Source organism: Thalassophryne amazonica, chromosome 19 (assembly GCF_902500255.1).
Source record: "Thalassophryne amazonica chromosome 19, fThaAma1.1, whole genome shotgun sequence".
Lineage (NCBI taxonomy): Eukaryota > Metazoa > Chordata > Actinopteri > Batrachoidiformes > Batrachoididae > Thalassophryne > Thalassophryne amazonica.
In genome coordinates, this window is record NC_047121.1 from 43,451,862 (window position 1) to 43,478,703 (window position 26,842).

The 26,842-nt window shown below is 38.1% G+C and overlaps 1 protein-coding gene across 1 annotated transcript in view; it reads right to left on the minus strand.

Annotated features, from left to right (window-relative positions):
- Nucleotides 1–26,842, minus strand: part of LOC117531812 (trichohyalin-like) — a 98,566-nt gene extending 71,724 nt beyond the window's left edge. The window contains exons 1-9 of the mRNA XM_034194963.1: nucleotides 26,244–26,842; nucleotides 19,837–20,021; nucleotides 19,664–19,747; nucleotides 19,458–19,562; nucleotides 19,216–19,371; nucleotides 17,628–17,771; nucleotides 17,262–17,405; nucleotides 14,301–14,444; nucleotides 14,057–14,176 (exon numbers count right to left, since the gene is read on the minus strand). Coding sequence (XP_034050854.1) covers nucleotides 14,057–14,176; nucleotides 14,301–14,444; nucleotides 17,262–17,405; nucleotides 17,628–17,771; nucleotides 19,216–19,371; nucleotides 19,458–19,562; nucleotides 19,664–19,747; nucleotides 19,837–19,870 — 931 coding nt within the window. The 5' untranslated portion in view covers nucleotides 19,871–20,021; nucleotides 26,244–26,842. The remainder of the gene's footprint in view (nucleotides 1–14,056; nucleotides 14,177–14,300; nucleotides 14,445–17,261; nucleotides 17,406–17,627; nucleotides 17,772–19,215; nucleotides 19,372–19,457; nucleotides 19,563–19,663; nucleotides 19,748–19,836; nucleotides 20,022–26,243) is intronic.

Sequence of the window (26,842 nt, forward strand, 5' to 3'; positions counted from 1 at the left end):
GTAACAACCAGAGGAACAGCACAAGATGAAGTATCATAATATTTTTTCAACTTAATTAAAAACATTGTTACAAGCACTTTGTGTGTGACTCCCCGAATAATTCTATATATATAATTTGCTGTGCAGATCCACCTGTAAAAGGTTGACACTGCAATTTATGCCACAAAACAACAACACAAATACAAGACAGTCAATTGCTAGACAAGACTTACTTTATAACATGGAAGTTGAAATCTCAACAAAAATGCATCATTTGAGGCAGTTGAGATGTCAAATCCATGAAAGAAAACATCAACCAGACACCATGCTCTACAGAGCAGAACAGAAGAATCATCTGCAAATTGAATTTTAATTTAATGCATATAAATTTGAATTCATACAAATATAAAATTACAGAATCTTGGCATTTTGTGTCCCGGTCACCCTTCAATCACGAATTTTAATGCTAACCCCAACCGTAACCCCAACACCCCCGTGTCACCCCTAATTTCATGATGCCATCACGACATTTTTTCATCACGCCATTAGAAAAATCTCTTCCATTTCACGATGCTAACGGATTAAATCAGTTTTCATGACGCCATCACAATTTACGAACTTGCTGTGAGATCAGTTGAATCTCACATACACAGTGTTTCAGCTTTAAGACAAAAATGTTTCCGAAGTCATAAATATCCCAAATTAGTAATAAATAAATAAATAATTGGATTTTGGACCTTTGATCTTAATTGCAACAGGTGGACCATTCATGGAGTCTGGTTCTGGTTGAGGTTTCTTCTTGCAAAAAGGTTTTTTTTTCTTTCTCAAAATTAGTGTCCTTACTTTTGGGGGAATGTTGGGTCTCTGCAAATGATGTAATACAGAGAACAGTCGCAACCTCCTGTATGGGTAAAGTACCTTGGGATGATGTCTTTTCTGATTTGGTGCCATATAAATCAAATTAATATAAATTTTTTTTTTTCCTTACCTTTTGAGTCTTAACTTACTGTAGGTACCACTTTATGAGGTCTGCCTCACTGGAAAGAAATGTTACTGGACAGACACAATGTTTTCCAAGATTTTCCTGAAATCTATTGCATTACATTGTAGTTATAGAAACGAGATTCCTGCAGAATTACCCAGAATAGAAAGACCAACAAACCTGTGTACATCCTTGAGCCAAACAGAACCCGTGGTATACTCTTTGCTCCACAGACAGAGGAATTTAGATACAACCATCATAATGTAGCTACTGCCATTAGAAGCTGCCTACTGCCTACAAGTTCAGACTACATCAATTTTAGCATGCAGTGCACTCTGCAATTGGGCACCTTCATTCATACAAAGCAGTATGACATTCACCCTCTCTCCGGCCACCACAATCATTCATTCAGTTATTAATCAATATTTTATGGTGTTTGGAGGAGGGGGACTGCAGTGACATGCATTTTCAACCTTAAGTACAGCATTCATGTATAATATATGAAGATAAGTGTTAAAAATATTTATTCTGAATTGTTCAGAAATGGTAGATTCACAAATAAGGATGGTAAAGTTGTTTATTTCAAACCAACTGTGTACAAGTAACAGACAATAAATAATGCAGACCAAAAAACATTCCTTCGTTATACTATCTACTGAAATGACAAAGTGATACAAAATCTCAGGTTTTGTTCACTTTTTCTTCCCCTGAAAAGCAACACAAAAACAGACATGATGTGTTGTCCTGGAATGAAACTCGTCATCTAGAGAGAGAAGCTCAAGCTTGACACTGTGATAAAATGTTTTCCAGAGTCGAAGGCAAACATAACTATGATGACATACAAGACTGGCCCAAAAAAAAAACAAAAAAAAACCAATGAAATTTAACAAAAAATTGCTTGGTCTCCTAGGCCGTGTTATTTCCAGAGACACATTATGGAGGGATGAACACACACACACACACACACACACACACACGTACACATCCTTCGTGTCTGTCGCGGTAAACGGCAGTTTGGTTAACAATCTGAAGGTTCAAAGCAGAATTCTTACACTGTGCACTGCCATACAATGATGTAAGTTACGTTTTAAAATAGTGTCAGGATAATAAGCAACTAGTTGACATTGCTGTTGGAGAAGATTCGGTAAGGAATAAATGCGATGGATGCACTTAATACCAGTGCAGACGATACAGGTTGGGTGGAAGTGTCCATGTTGCAATAGGCATTTAGTTAGTGTAGAAAGCATGAAGGCATTCCCTTAATTTTAAGAATATTACTAACCATGAAAAGGCAAGAACATGTGTTATAGCACATCTAAGTTCCTTGAGAAGAGGATAGCAGTATAGTTACCCTGGATTAAAAACAAAACAAAAAAACAAACAAAAAAGGTTGCGTGGACTCCCAGAAACATATCTGAGATATTTTAGCCCATGATGTCTAAGTAACACTAGTTCTTACAATTATTATGTCACGATTTGTTACCAACTGTGAGTCTGACATGTTTCTACAAGCCATACCTTTGACTATGATCTTTAAAAAAAAAATCTACAACATTTCCCAAATATCAAAAGTAATATCAAATGAAACAAATAAACAAAAGCAAACAAACAAAAAAGATAGTAAACAAGCAATTTATATTTACACTACATACAACTTTCACAAACTCTTCTTTCATCCCCATGGCAGTCATTCACCAAAACATCGTTTGATTTGATAGTCAGTTTGCGGGCGTAGCCTTGGCTCGCCTTTGGAGGAGCTCAAAGCCAGATGTCAGGGAATAAGGACTGGTGGTGTCTGGCTCCCTCTGGTGGACAGCCGGTGATGTGATGGGTGGCGAGGGCAGCAAGCGCTCAGAGGTTATCTCCCGGCTGATACTGTGGCTCAGTGGCAGTGAAGTAGTCCTCCAAAAAGGCCTGCAGATACTCGAAGGTGGGCCTCTCCTCCGGGTCTTTCTCCAGCACTGCACCACTCAGCTCGTGCAGGGACGTGGGGCAGTCCTGAGGGCACGGCATCCGGTAGCCACGCTCCACCTGCTCCAAAACCTCCCGGTTGTTCATACCTGGAGAGATATGGAGGGACAACACTCAAATTACATACAACTGTGAATTATAATAAGTAACTACAGAAGGGGTTTTCTGCCATACATGCTCATTAAGGACGATGACGAAGGCCAAGAGTCGAACCAGGCCCCACATTTTATACTCCAGGTTCAGGGCGGGTCTGGGAACATGTGCTGGTGCTGGTGAATCACTGAATCCACCAAACTGCAGTCCGGATGGCAACAACCCTAGTTTGACAACCGGTCCATCTGTAGCATTTTACAAGTAACCATCTATCCTGCTACAGCAGGGTGAAGTGTGAGAATCCTTTTATTCTTCTACAGCTACAGCTTCTACAGACCATAGTGGTACTTGTGCAGGAAGTTACTGAAGACATACGGTCTTCAAGTATGTAACACCATCTACAAATAAATGAAATGCTGGCATTATAGCAATTGTAATCTTTATAAACATGGCACACTCCGGCATAATATATCATCCATTTCATGTCTGGAGACATGTCAAGGACAGCAGACAAAATCAGTCATTTGGCCATAGACTGGTGATCTATAAGGATTATTTTTCATCAAGTCAGTTCAATTATTTATTTAATTACAACATCTCTTACCAAAGGCACTTTACTAGGGTAAGGTCGAAACATTACCAATTCCTGATCAATCACATGGGTAACAGTGGTAATAAAAAAATTCGCAGGTACTTGTAAAATCCAGTGATCATGTGCCAGTGTGTCAAGTGTGCAATAATGTTTGACCTTACCCTAGTAAAGTGCCTTTGGGTGAGTTACTTGTAATTTGGCACTATATAAATAAATTGAATTGATTAATGAAGAATAATCCTTATAGATCACCAGTCTATGGCCAAATGACTGATTTTTGTCTGCTGTCCTGACATGTCTCCAAACATGGAATGGATGATATATTACACTGCAGTGTGCCATGTTTATAAAGATTACAATTGCTGTAATGACATTTGATTGTGAATGTAAAAGGCTTATCTTGTTACTGTAATTAAAAACTGTATTTTGTGTTTTGAAGTGAAGGGATTTATTTTCTAACCTTGTCAGTAGTAGTACTACGTGACCTAAAACGATTAATCCAGGTTTTGAGTATATTCCTATTGTTACATGGGAAACACGGTACAGTAGATTCAGTAGATTCTCACAAATCCAACAAGACCAAGCATTCATGATATGCCACCTCTTAAGGCTATGAAATTGTGATATTAGTAAAAAAAAAAAGTAGAAAAGGGGGTGTTCACAATAATAGTAGTTGTGGCATTCAGTCAGTGAGTTTGTCAATTTTGTGGAACAAACAGGTGTGAATCAGGTGTCCCCTATTCAAGGATGAAGCCAGCACCTGTTGAACATGCTTTTCCTCTTTGAAAGCCTGAGGAAAATGGGACGTTCAAGAAGAACAGGTAGTTTGATTAAAAAGTTGATTGGAGAGGGGAAACTTATACGCAGGTGCAAAAACTTATAGGCTGTTCATCTACAATGATCTCCAATGCTTTAAAATGGACAAAAAAAAAAAAAAACAGACGCATGAAGAAAACGGAAAACAACCAGAATGGCAAAGGCTCACCCATTGATCAGCTCCAGGATGATCAAAGACAGTCTGGAGTTACCTGTACGTGGTGTGACAGTTAGAAGACGCCTGTGTGAAGCTAATTTATTTGCAAGAATCCCCCGCAAAAGTCCTCTGTTAAATAAAGACATGTGCAGAAGAGGTTACAATTTGCCAAAGAACACATCAACTGGCCTAAAGAGAAATGGAGGAATATTTTGTGGACTGATGAGAGTAAATTTGTTCTTTTGGGTCCAAGGGCCGCAGACAGTTTGTGAGACGACCCCCAAACTCTGAATTCAAGCCACAGTTCACAGTGAAGACAGTGAAGCTGGCGGTGCAAGCATCATGATATGGCATGTTTCTCCTACTATGGTGTTGGGCCTATATATCACATACCAGGTATCATGGATCAGTTTGGATATGTCAGATACTTGAAGAGGTCATGTTGCTTATGCTGAAGAGGACATGCCCTTGAAATGGGTGTTTCAACAAGACAATGATCCCAAGCACACTAGTAAATGAGCACAAATCTTGGTTCCAAACCAACAAATGAATGCCTCGCAGATGTGAAGAATCATGAAAAACTGTGGTTATACAACTAAATACTAGTTAGTGATTCACAGGATTGCTACAAAAGCAGTTTGAACATAATAGTTTGAGTTTGTAGCATCAACAGCAGATGCTACTATTATTGTGAACACCCCCTTTTCTACTTTTTTTTACTAATAGGCCAATTTCATAGCCTTAAGAGTGTGCATATCATGAATGCTTGGTCTTGTTGGATTTGTGAGAATCTACTGAATCTACTGGTACCTTGTTTCCCATGTAACAATAAGAAACATACTCAAAACCTGGATTAATCTTTTTAGTCACATAGCACTACTATTATTCTGAACACTACTGTATAAAAAAACAAAACTAATCAACCAGATAAAAGCAATTAAAGAGCAGCGGAACTCTGTCTGACCTGGGTAGGGCACTCTGCCCTTGGTCACCAGCTCTGTCAGCAGGATGCCGAACGACCACACATCTGACTTGATGGTGAATTTGCCGTAGAGTGCAGCCTCGGGAGCGGTCCACTTTATTGGGAACTTTGCACCTGCAAACGAGAGAAATCTCAATTTTGTGTTTAGCTCTCAACATACACTGAGAAGACGCTTTCCTCCTGCCTTCTACCAAAACCTAAGGAGAAAGTAGGTCAGACTCCTTGGTGTGTTTTGATTTGCCGCAGAGACATGAGGACATGATAAGATCCTGCTGGAAAAAAGAAACCACTCAGTCTGGCAGTTGTACAGGACAACTTAGTAAACATTTAATTCGGGCTAACTAATGAACATGTTGACTGTGTGACTAAGGAAGACCTTATTGCCAACACAAACACAAGATCTTAAGTGTTTCGCCGTAAGCATCTGTTCCAAGACGAGACACAGCATTAAATCACGCTATCCTAATTCCTCAGCTCAAGCCGTGCACATGCATGATCCACTGCCACGTTTCTGACCATGTGGTTCTGTTTTCCACTGGTGTCGCAGAGACATTTCTCTGCTTGCTTGCTGTCGTTAGTCTGAAAAAGTTGTGCATGTGCCGATGAGTCACATTTTTCCTCTGACTGCTGCATATTTAGAAAATGGCGTTGTTGGAGGGTGACAGAATAATACAACACAAAATGAGCCAATGAATGGGAATGATTTGTCATTTAGGGCGGCACCTTGTCTCGCTGTGTATTCGTTGTCCTCGATGAGCCTGGCCAGGCCAAAGTCGGCGATCTTACACACCAGACTGTCTCCGACCAAGATGTTGGCAGAACGCAAGTCTCTGTGGATGTAGTTCATCCTTTCAATGTACGCCATGCCTGCTGCCACCTGGGAAATGGATTTTTTTTTATTATTATTTCAGCAGCACATATTGCATCGCTGAAGATTCTTTGACAGTCAAGCTGTTCTAAGTGATAATTTCACATTTACAGCTACATTAAAAGCAAAACAGGTGTGTAGATCAGAGTTATATTCACCAATAAACCTCAAAGATTTGTTATATTTGGACAAATGAACTCTTTTTTTTTTTTTATGAAAATCACACTGAACTCATCAACTTTAATCATTTTGATTCTATTTGTTTTTTGTTTTCTATAAAGTGATCAAAGATGAGGCAGTTTCATAAACAAAACTGTTCTACACAGACTTCAGTGGTATACGTTATTTCCCTTATTACTACAGCTGTAAGTTTTCAAAGCTCACAATGATTTAATGTTTTAGATCTGCGGAAGTGAGTCATCTAATGAAACTCAGCACATTTTTCCTACAGCGCACAAACCTCTACACTGCAAGTTGCGCCCACTCAGATTTTTGGAAGGCTACAAGGTTTTCATTTTGGTTTCAAATACTGGTGTGTCTGTCAAAATAATTAGATAATTAATAAAATAATTCAGATGAAATAATTACAGTAGCTATAATGCCTCAAATTTTTAAAAATCTAAAATAACTATAAGTACAGGTACATTTGTTGTGCACGGATTATCTTTATGTTGTTCTCCAACGTGGCCAATAAAAGAGCCTTGCTAATGTTACCTGCTGCTAAGCAACACACGTAGGAGAAATACCTGTTGAATAATATTCATACCAAAGTAAACTGCTTTAATAACTGTCACTGTTATATCGCAAAAGTGATGTTTTTGCAGTGAAACACTGGCTTCAACCATCGTTAATTAATAGCCACTTGGAGCTCTTAAAGGTTTAAAGCAGTTTAAAATGTTTCATTCATGATGTTTTTCATCTAGATTTTATTGTTCAATGGGCAGATTTAACAAGGAAATGATCTTGGACCCAAAAAGATAATTATTAAAGGTGTCATAATGTGCCGAATCACTTTTTATCCATCTCTTACATTTTCATGTGCTTGACATTTAATGATCAACATCTCCGACGTCCCACTATTCTATGTTCACAGATATTCTCCTGATTTAAGCAGAATTTATCTTGTTTAACACCTCTGTGACATATGTAACAGAAATAACTTGCTCTCCAGATGCTGTAATTTGACTTCAAATTATTAAAAGCCTCCAAATTTCATAGATTGCACAGTTTACTTTTATACACTGAAATATTTCTGGAATTGTTTTTAATAAGAGTGATTTTTTTGTTTTGTTTTTTTTTGTTTGTTTTTGCATTTCTAATATTTGCAAATTGTATGTGTCTTGCAATTTCATGGGTGATATTTAAGAGAAATTATACATGTAGTTAATTTAGAATAATGAATCGCCAAGCTTGCAGTATATGTTCTGCAGTAAAAGTCTCACTCAGCGCTTTAATTTGGGATTTTGGTGCATTATTGAAGTGTACCTTTTATTATTGCCATTTATTCTTTTTTTTTCATTCTGTTCAGCGCTTTGATTCCTGGAAAAGTCCTATATAAATAGTCATTATAGCTGTTATTAATAACAAATTTGTGATTTTTTTTTTCCGAGAACATAAGTCGCAGGGCCTCCCAAACTATGCAGCCGATCTGCTCTGTGTAAGCCTGATCCCGTCAGATCTCAGAAGCTAAGCAGTGTGGGACCTGGTTAGTACTTGGATGGGAGACCTCTTTGGAACACCAGCGGCTGTGTGTGTTTCTCCAGGTAACATTGGAGTTGCGTCAGGAAGGGCATCCGACGTAAAACCTGTGCCATATATCAATGTGGATCTGGTTGTATCCGCTGTGGCGACCCTGAACACAAAACGGGAGCAGCCGAATGGGCAACCAACCATATAATAAACTATACTTATATTCCAGATAATACAGCAACTATGTCCCGCACATTCTCAGATGTGCCCGCGGTACATTTATATGTTGCATCCAACCTTGCTGAGTTTGTGTCAGGACAGCGTTGTGAGATTGGGTTGGAATGTGACACATTTTGGAAACATTTTCAAAGCGTAAGCGCTTGACTAGAACTGAGAGAGATTTTATTTCATGCAATACATTTCAGTCTCGTCTTTTGTCATCAACAATAACGCATGTTAATTTTGTCTTAATCAGCGTTTTAGAACACTGATGTAGTACAACCCCTGGCAATTATGGAATCACCGGCCTCGGAGGATGTTCATTCAGTTGTTTAATTTTGTAGAAAAAAAGCAGATCACAGACATGACACAAAACTAAAGTCATTTCAAATGGCAACTTTCTGGCTTTAAGAAACACTATAAGAAATCAGGAAAAAAAATTGTGGCAGTCATTAACGGTTACTTTTTTAGACCAAGCAGAGGGAAAAAAATATGGACTCACTCAATTCTGAGGAATAAATTATGGAATCACCCTGTAAATTTTCATCCCCAAACCTAACACCTGCATCAATAATTAAAATAACTCTTACAATTCATTTGATTATTTGTGGTCTCTGAAAATAGCTTAATTTGATAAGGATTTGGGTAGACTTGCCTTTTATTTGTGGTCATGATACTTGTTTGTGTCCTCAGACAACATGTGTCCTCAGATAAGACATTTCATTTACAGGGTGACCCCCCTCCCCAAAACACAGAACCCATAAAAATTGTAATAAATCCTACAAAGGTCCAGCAAATTCCTTGAAATTTGCTGGACTTAAACCTCAGTCTGTGTATGATCTTTCCCCAAAGTTTCAGTTATCTTGGTCATTTTGCATAAAAGTCATGTCCTTTCAAAATTATGCTCCAAATGGTATGATTTGTTGGTGAAATAGGCCCCCAGGCAAAATGTCTTTTCCTTGGTTGACCAAGTCATGTTGGGGAAGATGATTGGAACAGTATTCTTGCTGGACCTTTGTAGGATTTATTACAATTTTTATGACTTCTGTTTTTTTGGGGGGTCACCCTGTACATTATCCCTATCCATCCAGCTGTAATGGTAGTAGTACTGACTGGGGAAGTATCTTATGTCAGACTGGTGTCCATCCAGGAGCAGTCATAGGCTGTACTCTGCTTCATACTACAAATCCAGGATAAGCACCGGCACTTATAGGTCTCAGAACCCCTATAGACTTCTTATTGAATTTATGATGAAAGTCTACACTACAAGCACATTTTGTTTAATTTCAAGTCCATTGTGGTGATGAACAGAAGCAACATTACAAAAAATATGTTGTTATCCAAATACTTATGGACCATACTGCATGACAACCAAAACATGAGTGGCATTTTACAGAGTAGATGCATGCTGGAGTTAGTGTTCCTCAACATTAGTTATTCAACACTCCACAAGATACTTCAATCCAGAATTATAATCATTGATACTGTCAAAAATACTTTGAGTGTAAACATTTGTGATTCCATGCAACGATGCATAAAAATATTTGTTCCAATACAAACCACCCAAGTACGTCCATATACAACCCCTGGCAAAAAGTATGGAATCACTGGCCTCGGAGAATGTTCATTCTTGTTTAATTTTGTAGAAAAAAAGCAGATCACAGACATGACACAAAACTAAAGTCATTTCAAATAGCAACTTTCTGGCTTTAAGAAACACTATAAGAAATCAAGAAAAAAAGATTGTGGCAGTCAGTAACGGTTACTTTTTTAGACCAAGCAGAGGAAAAAAATATGGAATCACTCAATTCTGAGGAAAAAATTATGGAATCACCCTGTAAATTTTCATCCCCAAAACTAACACCTGCATCATATCAGATCTGCTCATTAGTCTGCATCTAAAAAGGAGTGATCACACCTTGGAGAGCTGTTGCACCAAGTGGACTGACATGAATCATGGCTCCAACATGAGAGATGTCAATTGAAACAAAGGAGAGGATTATCAAACTCTTAAAAGAGGGTAAATCATCACGCAGGTTGTTAAAGGCAAACATACTGGTAGACCAAGGAAGACATCAAAGCGTCAAGACAGAAAACTTAAAGCAATATGTCTCAAAAATCGAAAAATGCACAACAAAACAAATGAGGAACGAATGGGAGGAAACTGGAGTCAACATCTGTGACCGAACTGTAAGAAACCGCCTAAAGGAAATGGGATTTATATACAGAAAAGATAAACAAAAGCCATCATTAACACCTAAACAGAAAAAAACAAGGTTACAATGGGCTAAGGAAAAGCAATCGTGGACTGTGGATGACTGGATGAAAGTCATATTCAGTGATGAATCTCGAATCTACATTAGGCAAGGTGATGATGCTGGAACTTTTGTTTGGTGCCTTTCCAATGAGATTTATAAAGATGACTGCCTGAAGAGAACATGTAAATTTCCACAGTCATTGATGATATGGGGCTGCATGTCAGGTAAAGGCACTGGGGAGATGGCTGTCATTACATCATCAATAAATGCACAAGTTTACGTTGATATTTTGGACAATTGAAAGGATGTTTGGGGATGATTAAATCATTTTTCAAGATGATAATGCATCTTGCCATAGAGCAAAAACTGTGAAAACATTCCTTGCAAAAAGACACATAGGGTCAATGTCATGGCATAGGGTCAATGTCAACGAGCAGATCTGATTTGATGCAGGTGTTAGTTTGGGGGATGAAAATTTACAGGGTGATTCCATAATTTATTCCTCAGAATTGAGTGATTCCATATTTTTTCCTCTGCTTGGTCTAAAAAAGTAACTGTTACTGACTGTCACAATCTTTTTTTCTTGATTTCTTATAGTGTTTCTTAAAGCCAGAAAGTTGCCATTTGAAATGACTTTAGTTTTGTGTCATGTCTGTGATCTGCTTTTTTTCTACAAAATTAAACAACTGAATGAACATCCTCTGAGGGCCGGTGATTCCATAATTTTTGCCAGGGGTTGTAGACCAGTTTCATAGACTACCAAGAGAACACTTAATATAGTTTTATGCAAACGCTGGGGCACCTCTGATTAAGTTACAACACTTTTAAGACAATTGACAGACAAAAGACTTCTGGATACAAAAGTCTAAGCAAAAAAAAAAAATCATAACACAAAAAGGGAGTTAAATGAAAAGTACTGTGCGATACATTCTTTTTCTGACCTCTAAAAAAAATTAAACAACTGAATGAACATCATCCGAGGCCAGTGATTCCATAATTTTTTTCCAGGGGTTGTACTAACATAACATATGGTATTACTCAACAGATAATCGAACATCAGAGGAGACATTAATCATGCTTATAGTAGTTTTACATTTACACGTCATATGATGATTTGAATGAAAACCACTTAGTGGCAAGACACGTGAACAGAATGCACAGTTTCATGAGGTGTTAAAATCAACCAGCTACTGGACTGTCAAAGGGATCAAAACGAAAACCACATGGATCATACAAACATTTATTGCAGTGAAAACATACAACACATTTTGTTCATGCAGTACATCTTTTTAATTATTCTGTAAGTAAACAGAAAAAGACATTCAAATATAAAAAGTCATATGCTTTTAGGCTTATGATATAATAACAGACATTCAAATAACGTAAAAAGAAAAAACTAAAATTAATGCAACTGTGCATGAAAATCCATCAAAAGAAAAACATGATTAAAACATGTTAGTAGTTAAAAGATCACCCAGCAGGTCTATGCACAATGTTTGCTGAAGCACACTGTGGAAAATGTGCAGTCATGTGTAATATGTGATGTTTTCTTACCTTTTTCTAAAGGTGGAAGAAATTCTCCTACGTTTGAAAGATTTAGTTTTAATTTTCAAAGAACCTATTATGTGTAACAGCAACGTAAATAAAAACTTAACAAGTCAGTGCTTACCTTTCTTTCTTACCAAATGGATATCAGATGGTGAAACTACTGTTTCATCTAATCAAAGAGAAGAAAATGAAATGTTGAGTAATCCTAGTGTATTAGTGCATATGTAGTGGACATTTTTAGAATAAGGTCACGGAGATGATTAAAAAAGCAAAACCTTTGTCTGTTACAATATTTACAACTGGTGTGGCAACAGGTTCACCTAGAAGAAGAAGAATAAATAAATAAATAAATAAATTATATATATATATATGTGTGTGTGTGTGTGTGTATCACGTGCACACACACACACACACACACACACACACACACACACACACACACCACACAAACACACACACCACACACACACACACACACACACACATCAGTCTCAGTATATATTCTAATATATACTTGACCTTAATGTAAATGTTGAAGTCACCATGCAGGCTTTAAAACAAATCAGCTCACCCTGTTCACCAATGAACATGCCTGACATGTAGGCTAGGAACAGATCTTTCTTGTCTGAAAACTCCAACACAGCATCTGTGATGACCTTCATGGGGTCAACGACACTTCTGGTATGATTCCTGCAGTATTAAAACACACAGTGCAAAAATAGTATGAGAATGTTTGTTATTACCCCATTAAACCAATGTATTTTAAATGTTAAAGGTGCTATTAATGAATGTTCTACCACTAGGTGTCACTCTAACGCCACAGTTCAGCACTGTAAATAAAGCTTCCCTCCTTGGTCACGCCTCTTTAAAACTGCTGTGGGGGAGGGGTAGCGGTTGCCTCCAGGCAGGGATCCTCATGCACAGAACATGTACTCATGGAAATCTCATGTGCTAAAGGTGCATGAGCAGGCCATACCAAGGAAGTAAACAAGAGTGACAACCTCATTAGCACAAAGGGAGTGCTGCTTCATTCTCTGCATAGGGCACCATTAAGACACTAATTATTTACATAGAAAATATTTGTTGGCTGCCATATTAGTGTGTAAAATAGCATTTAGGATCCTGTTAGGACAAAGTCATGGACTACGTTTACATGCAGCCAATAACCCTTTCAAAACCTTTTCATACTGGAATATTAGCAATAACCTGGTTTGCGCGACGGCCATATAAAAACACCCGCAAAAATCCGAATATGATCATATTCCGGTTTTTAAAAACCCGAATATGAACCCCTGGGTTACTCCTTTTGTAACCCGAATATCAGGTCATATAAACGTGCATCGGAATATCCCCATAGAAAGGAACATTATTTGTGTTCTGCGCATGTCCTATCCGCAAGGAATCTTGGTCTTTTGAGTATGGCAACTACTTGTATGCGGCACGCACAACCCACACCACAGAAGCAGAGGTAAACAAGCATGGAGAAATCCAGATGCGGTAGCACAGCACCACACTTTGGAGCGAGGGAGGAAACCGAGTACTTCACTAGTATTGTGAACGACATGAATATAATGTCTTTTATTGACGGTATAAAGTACCGAGATAGCGACATTTACAAGAAGGTGGCCAAAAAGGTACGCGAAGCAGGATTTGCATGAATGCCAGACCAAATCAAGTGGAAGATGTGCGTCGCTGTTTAGATGGGGATATTCCAAATGATACCAATGACCATGTATACAGGAGTAACTCTGTCTGCTTAAGCATGTAAACGGGTTATTTCTGTTGATTCAGAAAATGAATATTGACCTTATCCCGAATATTAACGGCATGTAAACGTAGCCATTGACATATCAGCAGTACAGAGTGTATTTAAAGTATGCACTGAGTCACGTTGATGCAGACCTTGTTCACCCGTCAGCATTGTGGAAAAGTAGCTCACAAGCATGTTCATCTGTTCTTTAGTGATTTCTGCTGTTCTCTTGACAGCTGTCACCGGATTGAATCCCACAGCCTCCTGGACATCTGGTTAAAAAAAAGTGGTCAGTTGCCTGTGCTCATGAATTAATAGTTAAATAGAAGCTTGTTATTGAGGGCTGCAGAGGATAATATGTAATGATATATACAGATTAATTGAAGGATACTGTACCTTTAATTGTGCCCAGTATTACATCCAAAACTGCACAAAGTACATCCTGGATATACGTCACAATGCCGCTCACAAAATCATTAATGGCGCTGAAGATATTTCTGCCAATTACCACAGGATCAATGAAGCTGATGTCTGTAGTTCCTGAGAAAAAACAATGTACATTCAGGAAAACACTAAACGTGCATGAGCAGCCGGACCAAGAAAGTAAACAAGAGTGAAAAGCTCATAGCACAAAGGGAGTGCTGGCTTCATTCTCTGTACAGAATGCCATTAAGATGCTAATGATTTACATAGAAAATATTTGTTGGCTGCTATATTAGTGTGTAAAATAGCATTTAGGATACTTTTAAGGACAAAATCACAGACAAATCAGCAGTACAGAGTATGTGTAATATCTGCACTATCATGTTGAAGCAGACCTTGTTCACCCATCAGCATTGTGGAAAAGTAGTTCACAAGCATGTTCATCTGTTCTTAGTGATTTCTGCTGTTCTGTTGACAGCTGTCACTGGATTGAATCCCACAGCCTCCTGGACACCTGGTTAAAAAAAGCGGTCAATTGCCTGTACTCATGGAATAAATAGTTAAATAGAAGCTTGTCATTGAGGGCTGCAGAGGGTAACTTGTAATGATATATACACATGACTTAAAGGACCTTTAAGTACCTTTAACTGTGTCCAGTATTACATCCAAAACTGTACAAAGTGCATCCTGGATATACATCACTATGCCGCTCACCAAAATCATTAATAGCACTGAAGATATTTCTACCAATTACGACAGGATCAATGAAGCTGATGTCTGTAGTTCCTGAGGAAAAAACAATGTACATTCAGGAAAACGCTCCAGTGAGTTACTACTTCATTCAAACATCTTTCGTACATAGAAAATTAAAGAATTATAGAAATTTATAGGAGCTCATGGACTGCAAATGAATCATTTCAAACAGATTATCTTATATTCATCATTTAAATTAACAACCAATTTGCTCTCCAGTGTTAAGCCAGCAACAAGTTCACTTGTAATTAGTAATAAAGTGGACAAAATAATCAATTTCTAATAGTGTTCATATATGCATTACTGTGCATGAACTGTATGCAAATAATGACAAAGAAATCACAAAGATGGCTGCAAAATAATAAAGAGCTTCTGGGAAGTTCCATGAGACTGTTACAACCCTTTTACACTTTCAGTTGGTTCTGCTGTCATCTAATTGTTGCAGAGAATTATTGTTTGTCTCGTATTTCTTCATCCTTTTGTGATTAAGATGTCTCTTGCACAGCTAGATCACAGCAGGACCACTCAGCACAGTAATGGACATGAAAGTCTCATGGAATTTCCCTTCTTTATCAAACGTGGGGAATACCCTTTACCCTTAAAATCATTCAATTTACAAAAACATCATGTTGATCAATTTATTGTTCATTGATTATTTTCCCTTTTGTTGTTTTTGTGGAATTGTGCATTGGACTGTAAACCTACTAAGCATTCAGCTTTTTATTTATAAAAAAAGTCTTTTACTTTTTGTTTTAGTACAGTACTTCACAAAAACAAGAAACAGTCAGACACATTTATTTTTTAATTAACATTTGTAAACATCAAATGTGATCATTATGAACATATTAATACAGGAACAAGATTGACACAATTTAAAGTGCCTCATGTATTTGCACAACCACAGCTGTGGGAAGAGGGTTTGGGGGTTACTGAGCCGACAACAACTCATCCCAAAAGGCTAAACACAATATTTTAACAGCATAAAATTTACTATCTTTCGTTTAAACCCCCACATCTGTGACAGGGCATGGACGTCAAGGCATACGCGCACACATTCATTATCAACTTCAACAAATCAATAGATGATTGAAAAAAGACAAACAGGTGTTGCAGCTAAAGCCCCCGGACACACGGCACTAACGGAAGGACACCAAATCCAAAATGAAACAAGAAATCTGGACATACATTGACTTTTGGAGACATTATTTAACCGTCATTCAGCTTTGTTTCTGTAGCTGGTGCTTCATCAGAATTTTCAAACTGTAGAAAAATGTGAACGAATCTTGATGACGACCTCAGTCGTCTGTATTTCGTTTTGCTTTCTGTTTTGACGGTTCCTCATCATTTGCGTAGTTCCATACCATCAGCGTTCCGTTGATTGTTGTCCAAACTCCCAATGTCCGACATCTTGCATCAAACTTGTGACAATGTCTGAACGGATCAATAACTAAAGATCCGATCAGCTGAAAGTGACTCGTCCATGTGTGGGATGAAAAGCAACGTTTTCATACAGAAACAATAGCGGCAAGAATGTTTGAACCAACTACTTAATCTATTTACGCACATTGCAGCCATCTGTGGCTGCAATGTGCATGTGCGTGCACACGATTGTAGTGAAGACAGACCTGTTGTCAAGACAACTAGCTCTCGCAGCTGCAAAGCGTCAAGGTCGATGTTCCCTTTGTTTTCTTTTGTTAGTTTTATTTCATTTCAGTCATTTATGCACGCTGCACATCGCAGGCTTTTCGGTGATGGGAGAAGTGCACTCTCATTCGTCCACTTTTTTGTGGCTTTGTTGACTTTTTTTTTCCTTTGTTCAGCTACCGCCGTGTGTCATGTGACCGGCCCTTAAAGTTACCAGATTCTGTTACAGGTTGCAGTGTTATAGAATACTGATTCATAATTGTTTATTGTCCTCAAAACTTAATCAAACTTTAGATTTTTGTGTAAATAACAACAGGGAAACTATTTAAATGTTTTAATACATTTATTAATTTACTTATATTTTGTCATCTATCATTCCAGTAGGGGGTGCTTTAGCACCCCACTTCCCACAGCTATGTGTATAACACAGCACACAGAAAACACCTAAGGATTTAGTATTATGGAATGTACAGTTAATAAAAATCATTGAAAATATTGTATAAAATTAACCTCAGTGTTAAAAGATGAAGGAGATACCTTTAAATATATCCAGAATGCCGTCAACTATGGCACAGAACTTGTCACGGATGTGGCCCACTATTCCACTCACAGTATCATCAGCAACAGTGAAGATACTCCGACCAATTACCACAGGATCCATGAAGCTTAGGTCAGTGGTTCCTTAAAAAAACAAAAAAAAAAAAAAAAAAAAAAATTCAAAGATCAATCTGAAAAACCAAAAATAAACCAGGCCTTATATTTATTCACTTATAAATATTTTAAAACGATGATAGAATAAAGTTAAAAAATGTAAGTATGGGCTTGGACATTTACATTGCTGACAAAGTGATAATAGATGTTTACAGGTTACAGAGGAGAGTGGTTGGTAAGACAGGGACAGACCTTTTACAACATTCAGAACATTGTCTAAGATGGTGCACAGTGTGTCCTGGATGTAGCTCATCACGCCACTTATGGACTCATTAATTACACCAAAGATGCTTCTGCCTATCACCACTAGGGTCACGTAGCTAAGGTCAATTTTACCTGAGAACAAAGACATTTATGACTGCTACACTCTAGTGCCAAACTTCAGCATGTAAATAAAACTTCCCATTTCAGACACTCCTCCTAACCTACACCCCCCACCCCCCCAACAACAAAAAAAAAAACAACCTTGTGAACAAACAGGTGTTTTCATCTGTGGTCTAGATCGTACTGCCTCCATTTCTTCCAAAAAAAAAAAAAAGTGCCAGACTACTGATTTGTCTGACCACAATGAAAGTTTCACCGTGTGATCATCCTCGCAGAAGCACCAAGCCAAGAGAATTTGATGCCCCGTCTGGGCAATATTAAACATAAGGCTTCTTTGTTGCACAGTAAAGCTTTAAGTGGCATTTGGGAATATAACTCTGAGTTGTGGGCGTGACAAAGGTTTCCCAATATAATCCCTTGTCGATGTTGTTATAATCAGCTATGGATGAATGATTGTTGAGTGCAGTGCTTGTCTAGAGGGATTGGTGATTGGAGATTACTGGTGTTCAGATTCAGATTAGGTTTGTGTCCTTGTCCTTCATGCACTGAAAGTCCTCCAGATTCTTTAAACTTTTAATGATATTATGTACTGTAGAGGGAGAAATATCCAAATTGATTGCAATCTTTCTTTGAGTAGCATTATTTTTAAACTTTTCAATAATTTTCTTGCACATTTGTTGACAAACTGGAGATCCTCTGCTCACTCAAAGACTCAGTGTTTTGTGGATACTGCTTTTGGACCAAATCACAATTACAATCACCTGTTGATGTCACGTGTTTGAAATAACATCATTTAATTAACCTTATTACCATAGCCTCAGCCTTAAATTGCCACTGTCCCAACTTTTTTTTTGGAATATGTTGGCAGCCTGAAATGCAGGAATGGATGTATATTCACAAATAAGATGAAGTTGACCACACAAAGCATGAAACATCTTGAATTTGTGCTGTCTGCAATGAAACACAAGTCAAAGTAAATTTAAGTATTACTGCACTATTTTAAAATTTACCTTTTCCATCTTCCATCCCATCCCAACTTTTTGGATTTGGTGTTGTAAATGAATAAGGATAGTGTTGTTAATGAGGCACTCATGTAATTTTCAGTTAGTTTCTATTGATTGAGTATGATATGAGTGTGTAATTCTTGGACTTTGCCAGCTTGACCATAATTTGGACTTTTTCACTATCACGCAATTTAACTGTTGTAACTGTTAGAATGGCCTAAGCAGTGGGTCACCCCTCTGAGTCTGGTCTGCTTGAGGTTTCTTTCTCAACAAGGCCACTGTCGCCTATGTGTTTGCTCAGGGGGGTTGGTAAGGTTAGATCTTTCACATGTCAAGCGTCTTGGGGCAGCTTTGTTGCTATTTGGCACTATATAAATAAAATGAATTCAATTGATGTGGACAAAGGGGGGTAAACTGAAAGTTTCTGAAATAACAATTAAAAACAAAGGTACCTTTATGTATATCCAGAGTAGTATCCAGCACAACATCTGTAATGGCACACAGTGTGTCTTTGAAGGAAGCCACGACCCCATATATGATATCATTAGTAGCGTGAAAAGCCCATCGACCGATGACCACAGGATCAACATAGCTGAGATAGAAGTTTCCTGGATTTTAGGGGAGATTACCAGTCATATCAAAATAACATGACAGATGCTAAAATGTGTGTACGTTGGTGTTGTGCGTTACATACCCTCCTCATTTGAAAAATATCGAACAAACCCATCTTTTGCTTCTATTATTTCATCAGATGCATAACGGGCGACAGATATCGGATCACTTAAATCTGGTGCACATTCTGGAGGTAAAAAAACAAAGAGTCACATTACATATAATATGACAATACAGATATGATTATGAATCAACAAATTATTATGGAAAATATTTATATGATATTACCTTGGACCTTATTAAGCAGAGAGGTTACTTCATCTACGGCGTCGTTTACAGCTTGGACAGGGTCCGTTACTATTTGTTGGATGTCTGTCAGAGATCACAGAAAAATAAATCTTGATAATGAGGAAATGCAAGAACAACAAATGTATGTTTGTGAAGCAAAATGGATAACTAACCAGGGACTGCCTTGTACTCGACAAAGTCAAACATCACCACCCCGACAATCACCCAAGACAGAAGAGCAGCCAGAGTGATCAGAAGCTCCACCGACACCCTCAGCTTCCTGAGTAAATCCAGGCCTTTGGACTCAGCGAGCACGACTGTGGCGCTCCTCCTCTGGTAGACCCCCTGGCTGATTTGACTGTGTTGTGTCAAAAAATAGAGCTATAGTGAGATCACTAAGCATTGCTTTCCAAATCCTTTCAAATATAGTTGTACTCAAAAGTTTACACAAGCTGCCAGAATTTTTTAATTTTTTATTTATTTTTTGCCCATTTTTCAGAGGAATATGAACTCATGGTTAGTGGTTGTGTGAAACCATTTATTGTCAAACAACTGTGTTTTACTTTTTAAATCATAATGACAACAGAAACTAACCAAAGGTTTACATACCCTGGTAATTTTGGCCTGATAACATGCACACAAGTTGACACAAATGGTTTGAATGGCTACAAAGATAACCATCCTCACCTGTGATCGTTTGCTTGTAATCTGTGTGTGTGTGTTGTGTGTGTGTGTGTGGTGTGTGTGTGTGTGTGTGTGTGTGTGTGTGTGTGTGTGTGTGTGTGTGTGTGTGTGTGTGTGTGTGTTTGTGTGTGCGTTTGTATACAAGGTCAGTGAGTTTCTGGGCTTTTGACAGACCCTTGCATCTTTCATCCAGTGCCTGCACTGAACTTTCTGGTTTTTGAGTCATAGTGGAAAGTAAAAGAATGGTCAAAGAAAAGGTAACTGAACTGTATAAAACTGGAAAGGACATAAAAAGATGTCCATTGTGTGAGAATGCCAATCAGCAGTGTTCAAACTCTGATTAAGAAGTGGAAAATGAGGGATTCTGTTGGAACCAAACGACAGTTAGGTAGACCAACAAAAATCTCAGCAGCAACTGCTAGGAGAATTGTTCAGGAAGAAAAACCCACAGATAACTTTAGCTGACTCTCTGAAAAAAAGTGATGTGGCTAGTTCAAATCCATGATAAGGAGGCACTTGAAGAAAAAAAGGCTGCATGTTCAAGTCGCCAGAAGAAAGCCATTACTACACAAATGCCACAAAGTATCTTGTTTACAATACGCCAAACAGCATAGAGAACAAAGTCATTTGGAGTTATGAGACCAAAATTGATCTTTTTGGCCACAACCATAAATGTTACATTTGGAGAGGAGTCAACAAGGCCTATGATGAAAGGTACACCATTGCTATTGTGAAGCATGGAGGTGGAGCGCTGATGTACAAAGGCACAGGAAACTTGGTTAAAATTGATGGCAGGATGATGCAGCATGTTATCAGAAAATACTGCAGGAAAATCTGCACTCATCAGCCTGGAAGCTGCACATCAGATGTACTTGGACGCTCCAAACATGACAGCGATCCAAAACACAAGGACAAGTCGACCTGTTATTGGCTACAGCAGAATAAAGTGAAGGTTCTGGAGTGACCATTTCAGTCTCCTGACCTCAATATCATTGAGCTATTCTGGGTAGATCTCAAACATGCAGTTCCTGCAAGGCTGCCAAGGAATTTACAGGGACTGGAGGCTTTTTGCCAAGAAGAATGGGCAGCTTTACCATCTCAGAAAATAAAGAGCCTCATCCACAACTACCACAAACGACTCCAAGCTGTTATTGATGTTAAAGGGGGCAACACATGCTATTAAGAACTGGGGTATGTGAAGTTTGATCAGGGTCATTGGATAGTTTCTGTTGTCATTATGACTAAAAAAGAGTAAACACAGTTGTTTGACAATCAGTGGCTCCACACAACCACTAACCTGAGTGCAAATTTTTGTGTGTTATCATTCATATTCTTGGAAAACTGGCTAGAAATCTAAAATTCTGTCAGGGTATGTAAACTTTCAGCCCAACTGTACAAGACAATGGCAGGTGACATTTTTGTATACAACCCCTCAAAATATTGCTGCTTGTACCTCTGCTTTCATAGTTTAAATTTTGCAGAATACTGAGAAGGTGCATTCTTGTTCCTCAGTGAGAGTCACATTTGACTATGGAAACTTTATTTTTAGCTCCTAATGTACTGTTGCCCTACCCTAATTTGCTATTGTATTTCTCTGTGTACACAGCAGCGTTTTTGTTTAAGCATATATACATAATATATGCTAAATAAATTATATACACTAAATGTTGCAATGTGGCTTGGGAACACCTCGGGATCCCCACGGGAAGAGTTACAGAACATGGCTGAGTATAGGGAAGTGTGGGATGAGCTGCTTTGTCTGCTGCCATTGCCACCCAGACCCAGAAAAGCGGCAGAAAATGAATGAATGAATGAATAAATGTTGCATCAGTTTACCCTCAAATAAGCAAGAATTTATGTTCCAAACGTAGCCTGTCTACAATAGTACTCTTATATTGTTGTCAACTGTACTAATGTTACACAAATGTTTTTCTTTACTTTGAAAGTTTTTTCCAATTTCTAGCCATGTTCTGTAATAAACTGACTGCATTTATATGGCAATTTTCCATTTGACACAGATGTGCACGCATGGACACACCACACACACACCACACACACTGGAAGCACCTTAGGGATTAACATCATTTGAGGACGGGGAATATGTGCGCTGCCACAGCCAAAACACCAAAGAACCTTACTATGTCTTTGATGGGAACAACCCAATCTGACATCTGGCCCATCCTTACATCTCAAAAGTAACTTATCTTCCACAGCCATGTGAAATGTGGGATTCCCCTTGGCCTTCTCCAACCGTTGAGGTCCTCATCGTTGAGGCACCTGCATGCTGGATCATGCCAAAATGTCGTAGGTGAAATTCCCTCACCATGCAAGTGATACTTCTCACTTTAGTTCATTAAAAAATGTTCATTTTAAAGCAAAGGCATTCCAGCATTACCCAAGGGTCCTGTGAAGAAACGTGGTAAAGACATCTAGTTGTTGCCTTAGGTCACTGTCCAAGTTTCGCAACCATACAGTAAGTATAGGAAGGACCAGGATCTTCTTTAAAGTTGGACCTTTGCTCTCCTTGAAAGATATTGGCATCACCAAATACCTCTGGTCCAGGGACCTCATGCCTCTGTAAGCTCTTCCCAGGTATCTGTCAATTTCAAAGGCCAAGGACCCAGACAGAAAAATGCCAGTGTCGACATAGTTGGGCATCTCTACAAGTTCATGCTTTCACACCACAATGAATACACACAGATGGCTAAGCCAAGAAGTCAGTGAAAGCCTAGATCTGTCTTGATCCAGGATACGATTCCTCATTCAGATTCTCAAGTGTGGCAAACAAAGTGTCAATTGATTCTGTGAAGGTCACAGCATCATTCTCAGTCAAGGTCACTAAACCTTTCCTTACCAAAAAAGGCTCCTAAGCTACTGGTTTCCACAACCTAACCCAACACCCAGCCCATGCAAACACTGAACAGTATAGAAGCTAGAACACATCACAATGCAGCCAGTATTCCCTCTGAAAAATACAGACATTAGGGAGGAGATTAAGGATTTTGCCAGACCTAAGGATCATGTGTTCACTTGGTAAATCTCTAACCTCTGTGTTATCACCTTCCCATAAGTACTTATAATATGTTTTGCTAAAGTATTAAAGAAAGTTCTTTTATGTTAATAACCTTTATTTGAGCCTTTATTTTGTTAGCTGTTGAACATATTTCTTGTCAGGTAAGATTTCACAACTAACATGTCTAGAAGTAAAATTCTAACACCACAGAATGAGCTGTAAATTATGTCATTACACATATTTACTGTACTCTATTATCATATGTCTTGAAAAAGACATTCTTGTTCTGTAGGCATGCTCTGTCTAATCTCAGTTGTAAGTGTTTCACTTAACTCATTGCAAAACAAATCTTTTATTCTGATTATGTGTTGCCCAATGTGTGAAGAGAAAAAAAAAAAACTTACGGCTGTACTCACCTACATATAAAAAAGATTTTAAAGTCCTTAATCAACATTATTGTTCTTTTTCATAAATAACACAACATGTTGACTCAATTTGTTTGATAAATGCTGTTTCTGGAGTTTTAGCACCCATCATTATGAGCTTCTACTTTAATTTATCACAAAATGCTAAGGAATTACACATAACAGGCAATAAAACAATATTTTCCTTATATATTTCTATAAATATAGTTTGGATCTAACTTGTCGGTTGCAGCTCTGCAATTAAGTCAGCTATTCATGTTACCAAATTATTTAGCGACATCACCTCTTTCTCCTAAATGTCAGAGAGAAATTTAAGTCTGTAGGATGAGAGTCTAAAATAAAAGGTATCATTAGTTTACAGGAGATAAACCCCATGGATTTAAATACTGCAATGTTGCAGACAGTGTGTCTGATGCATTACTTGATGGAACCATCAGTTCTAAAGTTTGTCTTGATATCTGAGCTGGTGTCATATTGTCAGATTAAAGATCCAAAAAGGGCAGAATCAACTGTCATTTCCATTTCAGCAGTGAGAGTGTCTAATAAGTCCCATCTGTTGAGTATAGTGGAAAAGGGTGCTATCATGTGCTAAAAACAGAGCAAAATGGAATCGGTGCCAAACCTTTGGGGACATCTACATTTCAGTTTCAATTTATTTTTTTATTTATATAGCTCCAAATCACAACAAAGTTGCCTCAAGGTGCTTCACACAAGTAAAGTCTAACCTTACCAACCCCCAGAGCAAGCACACAGGTGACAGTGGTAAGGAAAAACTCCCTTTCATGATTTGAGGAAAAAACCTCAAGCAGACCAGACTCAAAGGAGTGACCCTCTGCTCGGACCATATTAGTGACACAATTTATAAAACAATTCACAAAAGGAATATACAGGAAATGTTGCTGGTGCACAGGACAGGAGGGTTTCAGAAACAAACACCACACCCATCTCTGGATGGAGCCAAACCGCAAACAGAGAGAAGAAAAACAGAATCAGGCATCAGAAAGACAACAAATACAGTATAATTTGTCAGCATTAAGCAACAAGAAAAACACAAGAAATTCTAAGGTGGTTCGCTGGCCACAAGCCCTAAGCGTCACTAAAAGACCCAGAATTTAGACTATGAATGAATTCTAAGCATGCCTGACTTGTGATTCACTTCCTCATATACAACTGCTGAGTTATTAAAACATTAAAACACACAAACACTTGAATAATTCATTATAGACTGACAGTGTCATTATGTTTCCACAAATCTTGTTTTGAAATTGTGCATTTTAAGGATCTTGATCTCTCAAATGTCATGAAATGAATGATTGAGCTACGGAACATAGTTCATAAAGTCAGAAAGGAAACATTTGAAAGTCAGCTAATGTTGTAAGCCAAAGATCAGTACCTGCAGACATGTCAGAAGACATTACACTAATACTTTGCTACATGATATCCTTTATTTATAGTGACTGTCTTTCAACACATTTTAAAAAGATGACACGGTGTCAAAGCGCTGCCATTTATTTTAAACACTTTTAGAGATAATTTATTTAACATTCATTTGGTGTTAGCTTAAGTTAAAATAGCTAGTGTTAGTTTAACTTTAAATTTAGGTCAGTTACAGTAGTTTTAGATTCATTTTTTGTTTGGTTTCCTTTATGTTTAGTTATTTTGATGTTGCATTAGCTTTATATTCAGTTTGCGTTAGAGGCTGTTGTTTTCAGTATTAGTTAGCTTTTCCTGTCGCTAATTTTATGTTGAGGTTGAGTTATATTCAGTTATCTTAATATTCCATTAGTTTTGTATTCAGTACGTTTCATAGTTGGTTAGTTTTATTTTCAGTTATCTTAATATTTAGTTTTATATCTAGTTAGCTTCATAGCTAGTTTTATGTTACGTTAGCTTCGTAATCATTTAATTTTTTGTTCAGTTAGCACTATATTCAGTCCATATGACATCATATTCTGTTCATTTTAGTTTCATTTTGGTGCATTTTTTTATTCAGTTTTATATTTAGTTTGCTTTTTGGGTAGCTTCATTGTTCTTTAGCACTGTGCTCACTTAATTGTCGACTCAGTTTAGCTGTTCAGTTTCATATGCTCATTTTGTGGAGCAGTAGTTATCCCTTTTGCTCCACAGGAAGAAGGTCATGGGTTCAGTTCTACCAAAGCCCTGTTTCCTTCTCTGTAGGGGTTGTCTTTTTGTGGGATTACTCATCAAAGCATTCATATTAGATTCAACTCCAAATAGGCTAGTGGCAGGATTATGATGTAGTCACCATAAAAAAAAACAAAAGAAAAAAAACAAAACAATTCAATACCACATGAAGAGGAAGACTCGCTGGTTTTTATGCCGTCATCCCCATCAGGGTGTAGCAACAAACAACTAAACTGCTGGCATACAGTAAAGTATCCGTACTCATTTTTAGCATATGCTGTTGTTGATTTCAGTGGCAACAAAACAGCTCTACCTTCAGCCATGGTGATACCCAGTTGGGTACAATCCCAGCTTCAGTAAATCCAATCAATGTCCACGTGTCAGCAAAACCATGTCCAAGTGCATATATATTAATCCATTTCCAAGTGGTGACCACGGCCCCGGCAAATATACAGTAATCCACAGTTTATGCTGTTCCAAAAGTAAAAAAAAAAGACAAGGAGCAAACTAGAAGTCAAGTATAAACTCTAACTTTACAGATTTGGGGGGATTCAGAGCTGCCTGTGTGGCAGCGTTGCCAGTGGGCAAGTGGGGATGATGGGGCAAAGGAGAACAAAGCTGGATTGGAAAGAGCCAAGCTAAGCACAGGCCTGGGTAGGGAAAGGGGCTACTAGCATATCCAACCCCGTGTTATTGGTGCCTCACATGGGTATAGGTCAGAGCAAAGCATAGGGAGGTTTCAAGGTAACTTTATCCCCACAAATGTCCAGGTTATTCTTAGAGCTCTGCACACCAGCTGCTCTGCAGACCTTTTTTGGCTGTTCAAGACCATCTGTATAGATCAGCTTGCTTAATAGGGCACCCCTACTGGCACAAATGTGTCCCCAAACCAAAGTAACAACCAGAGGAACA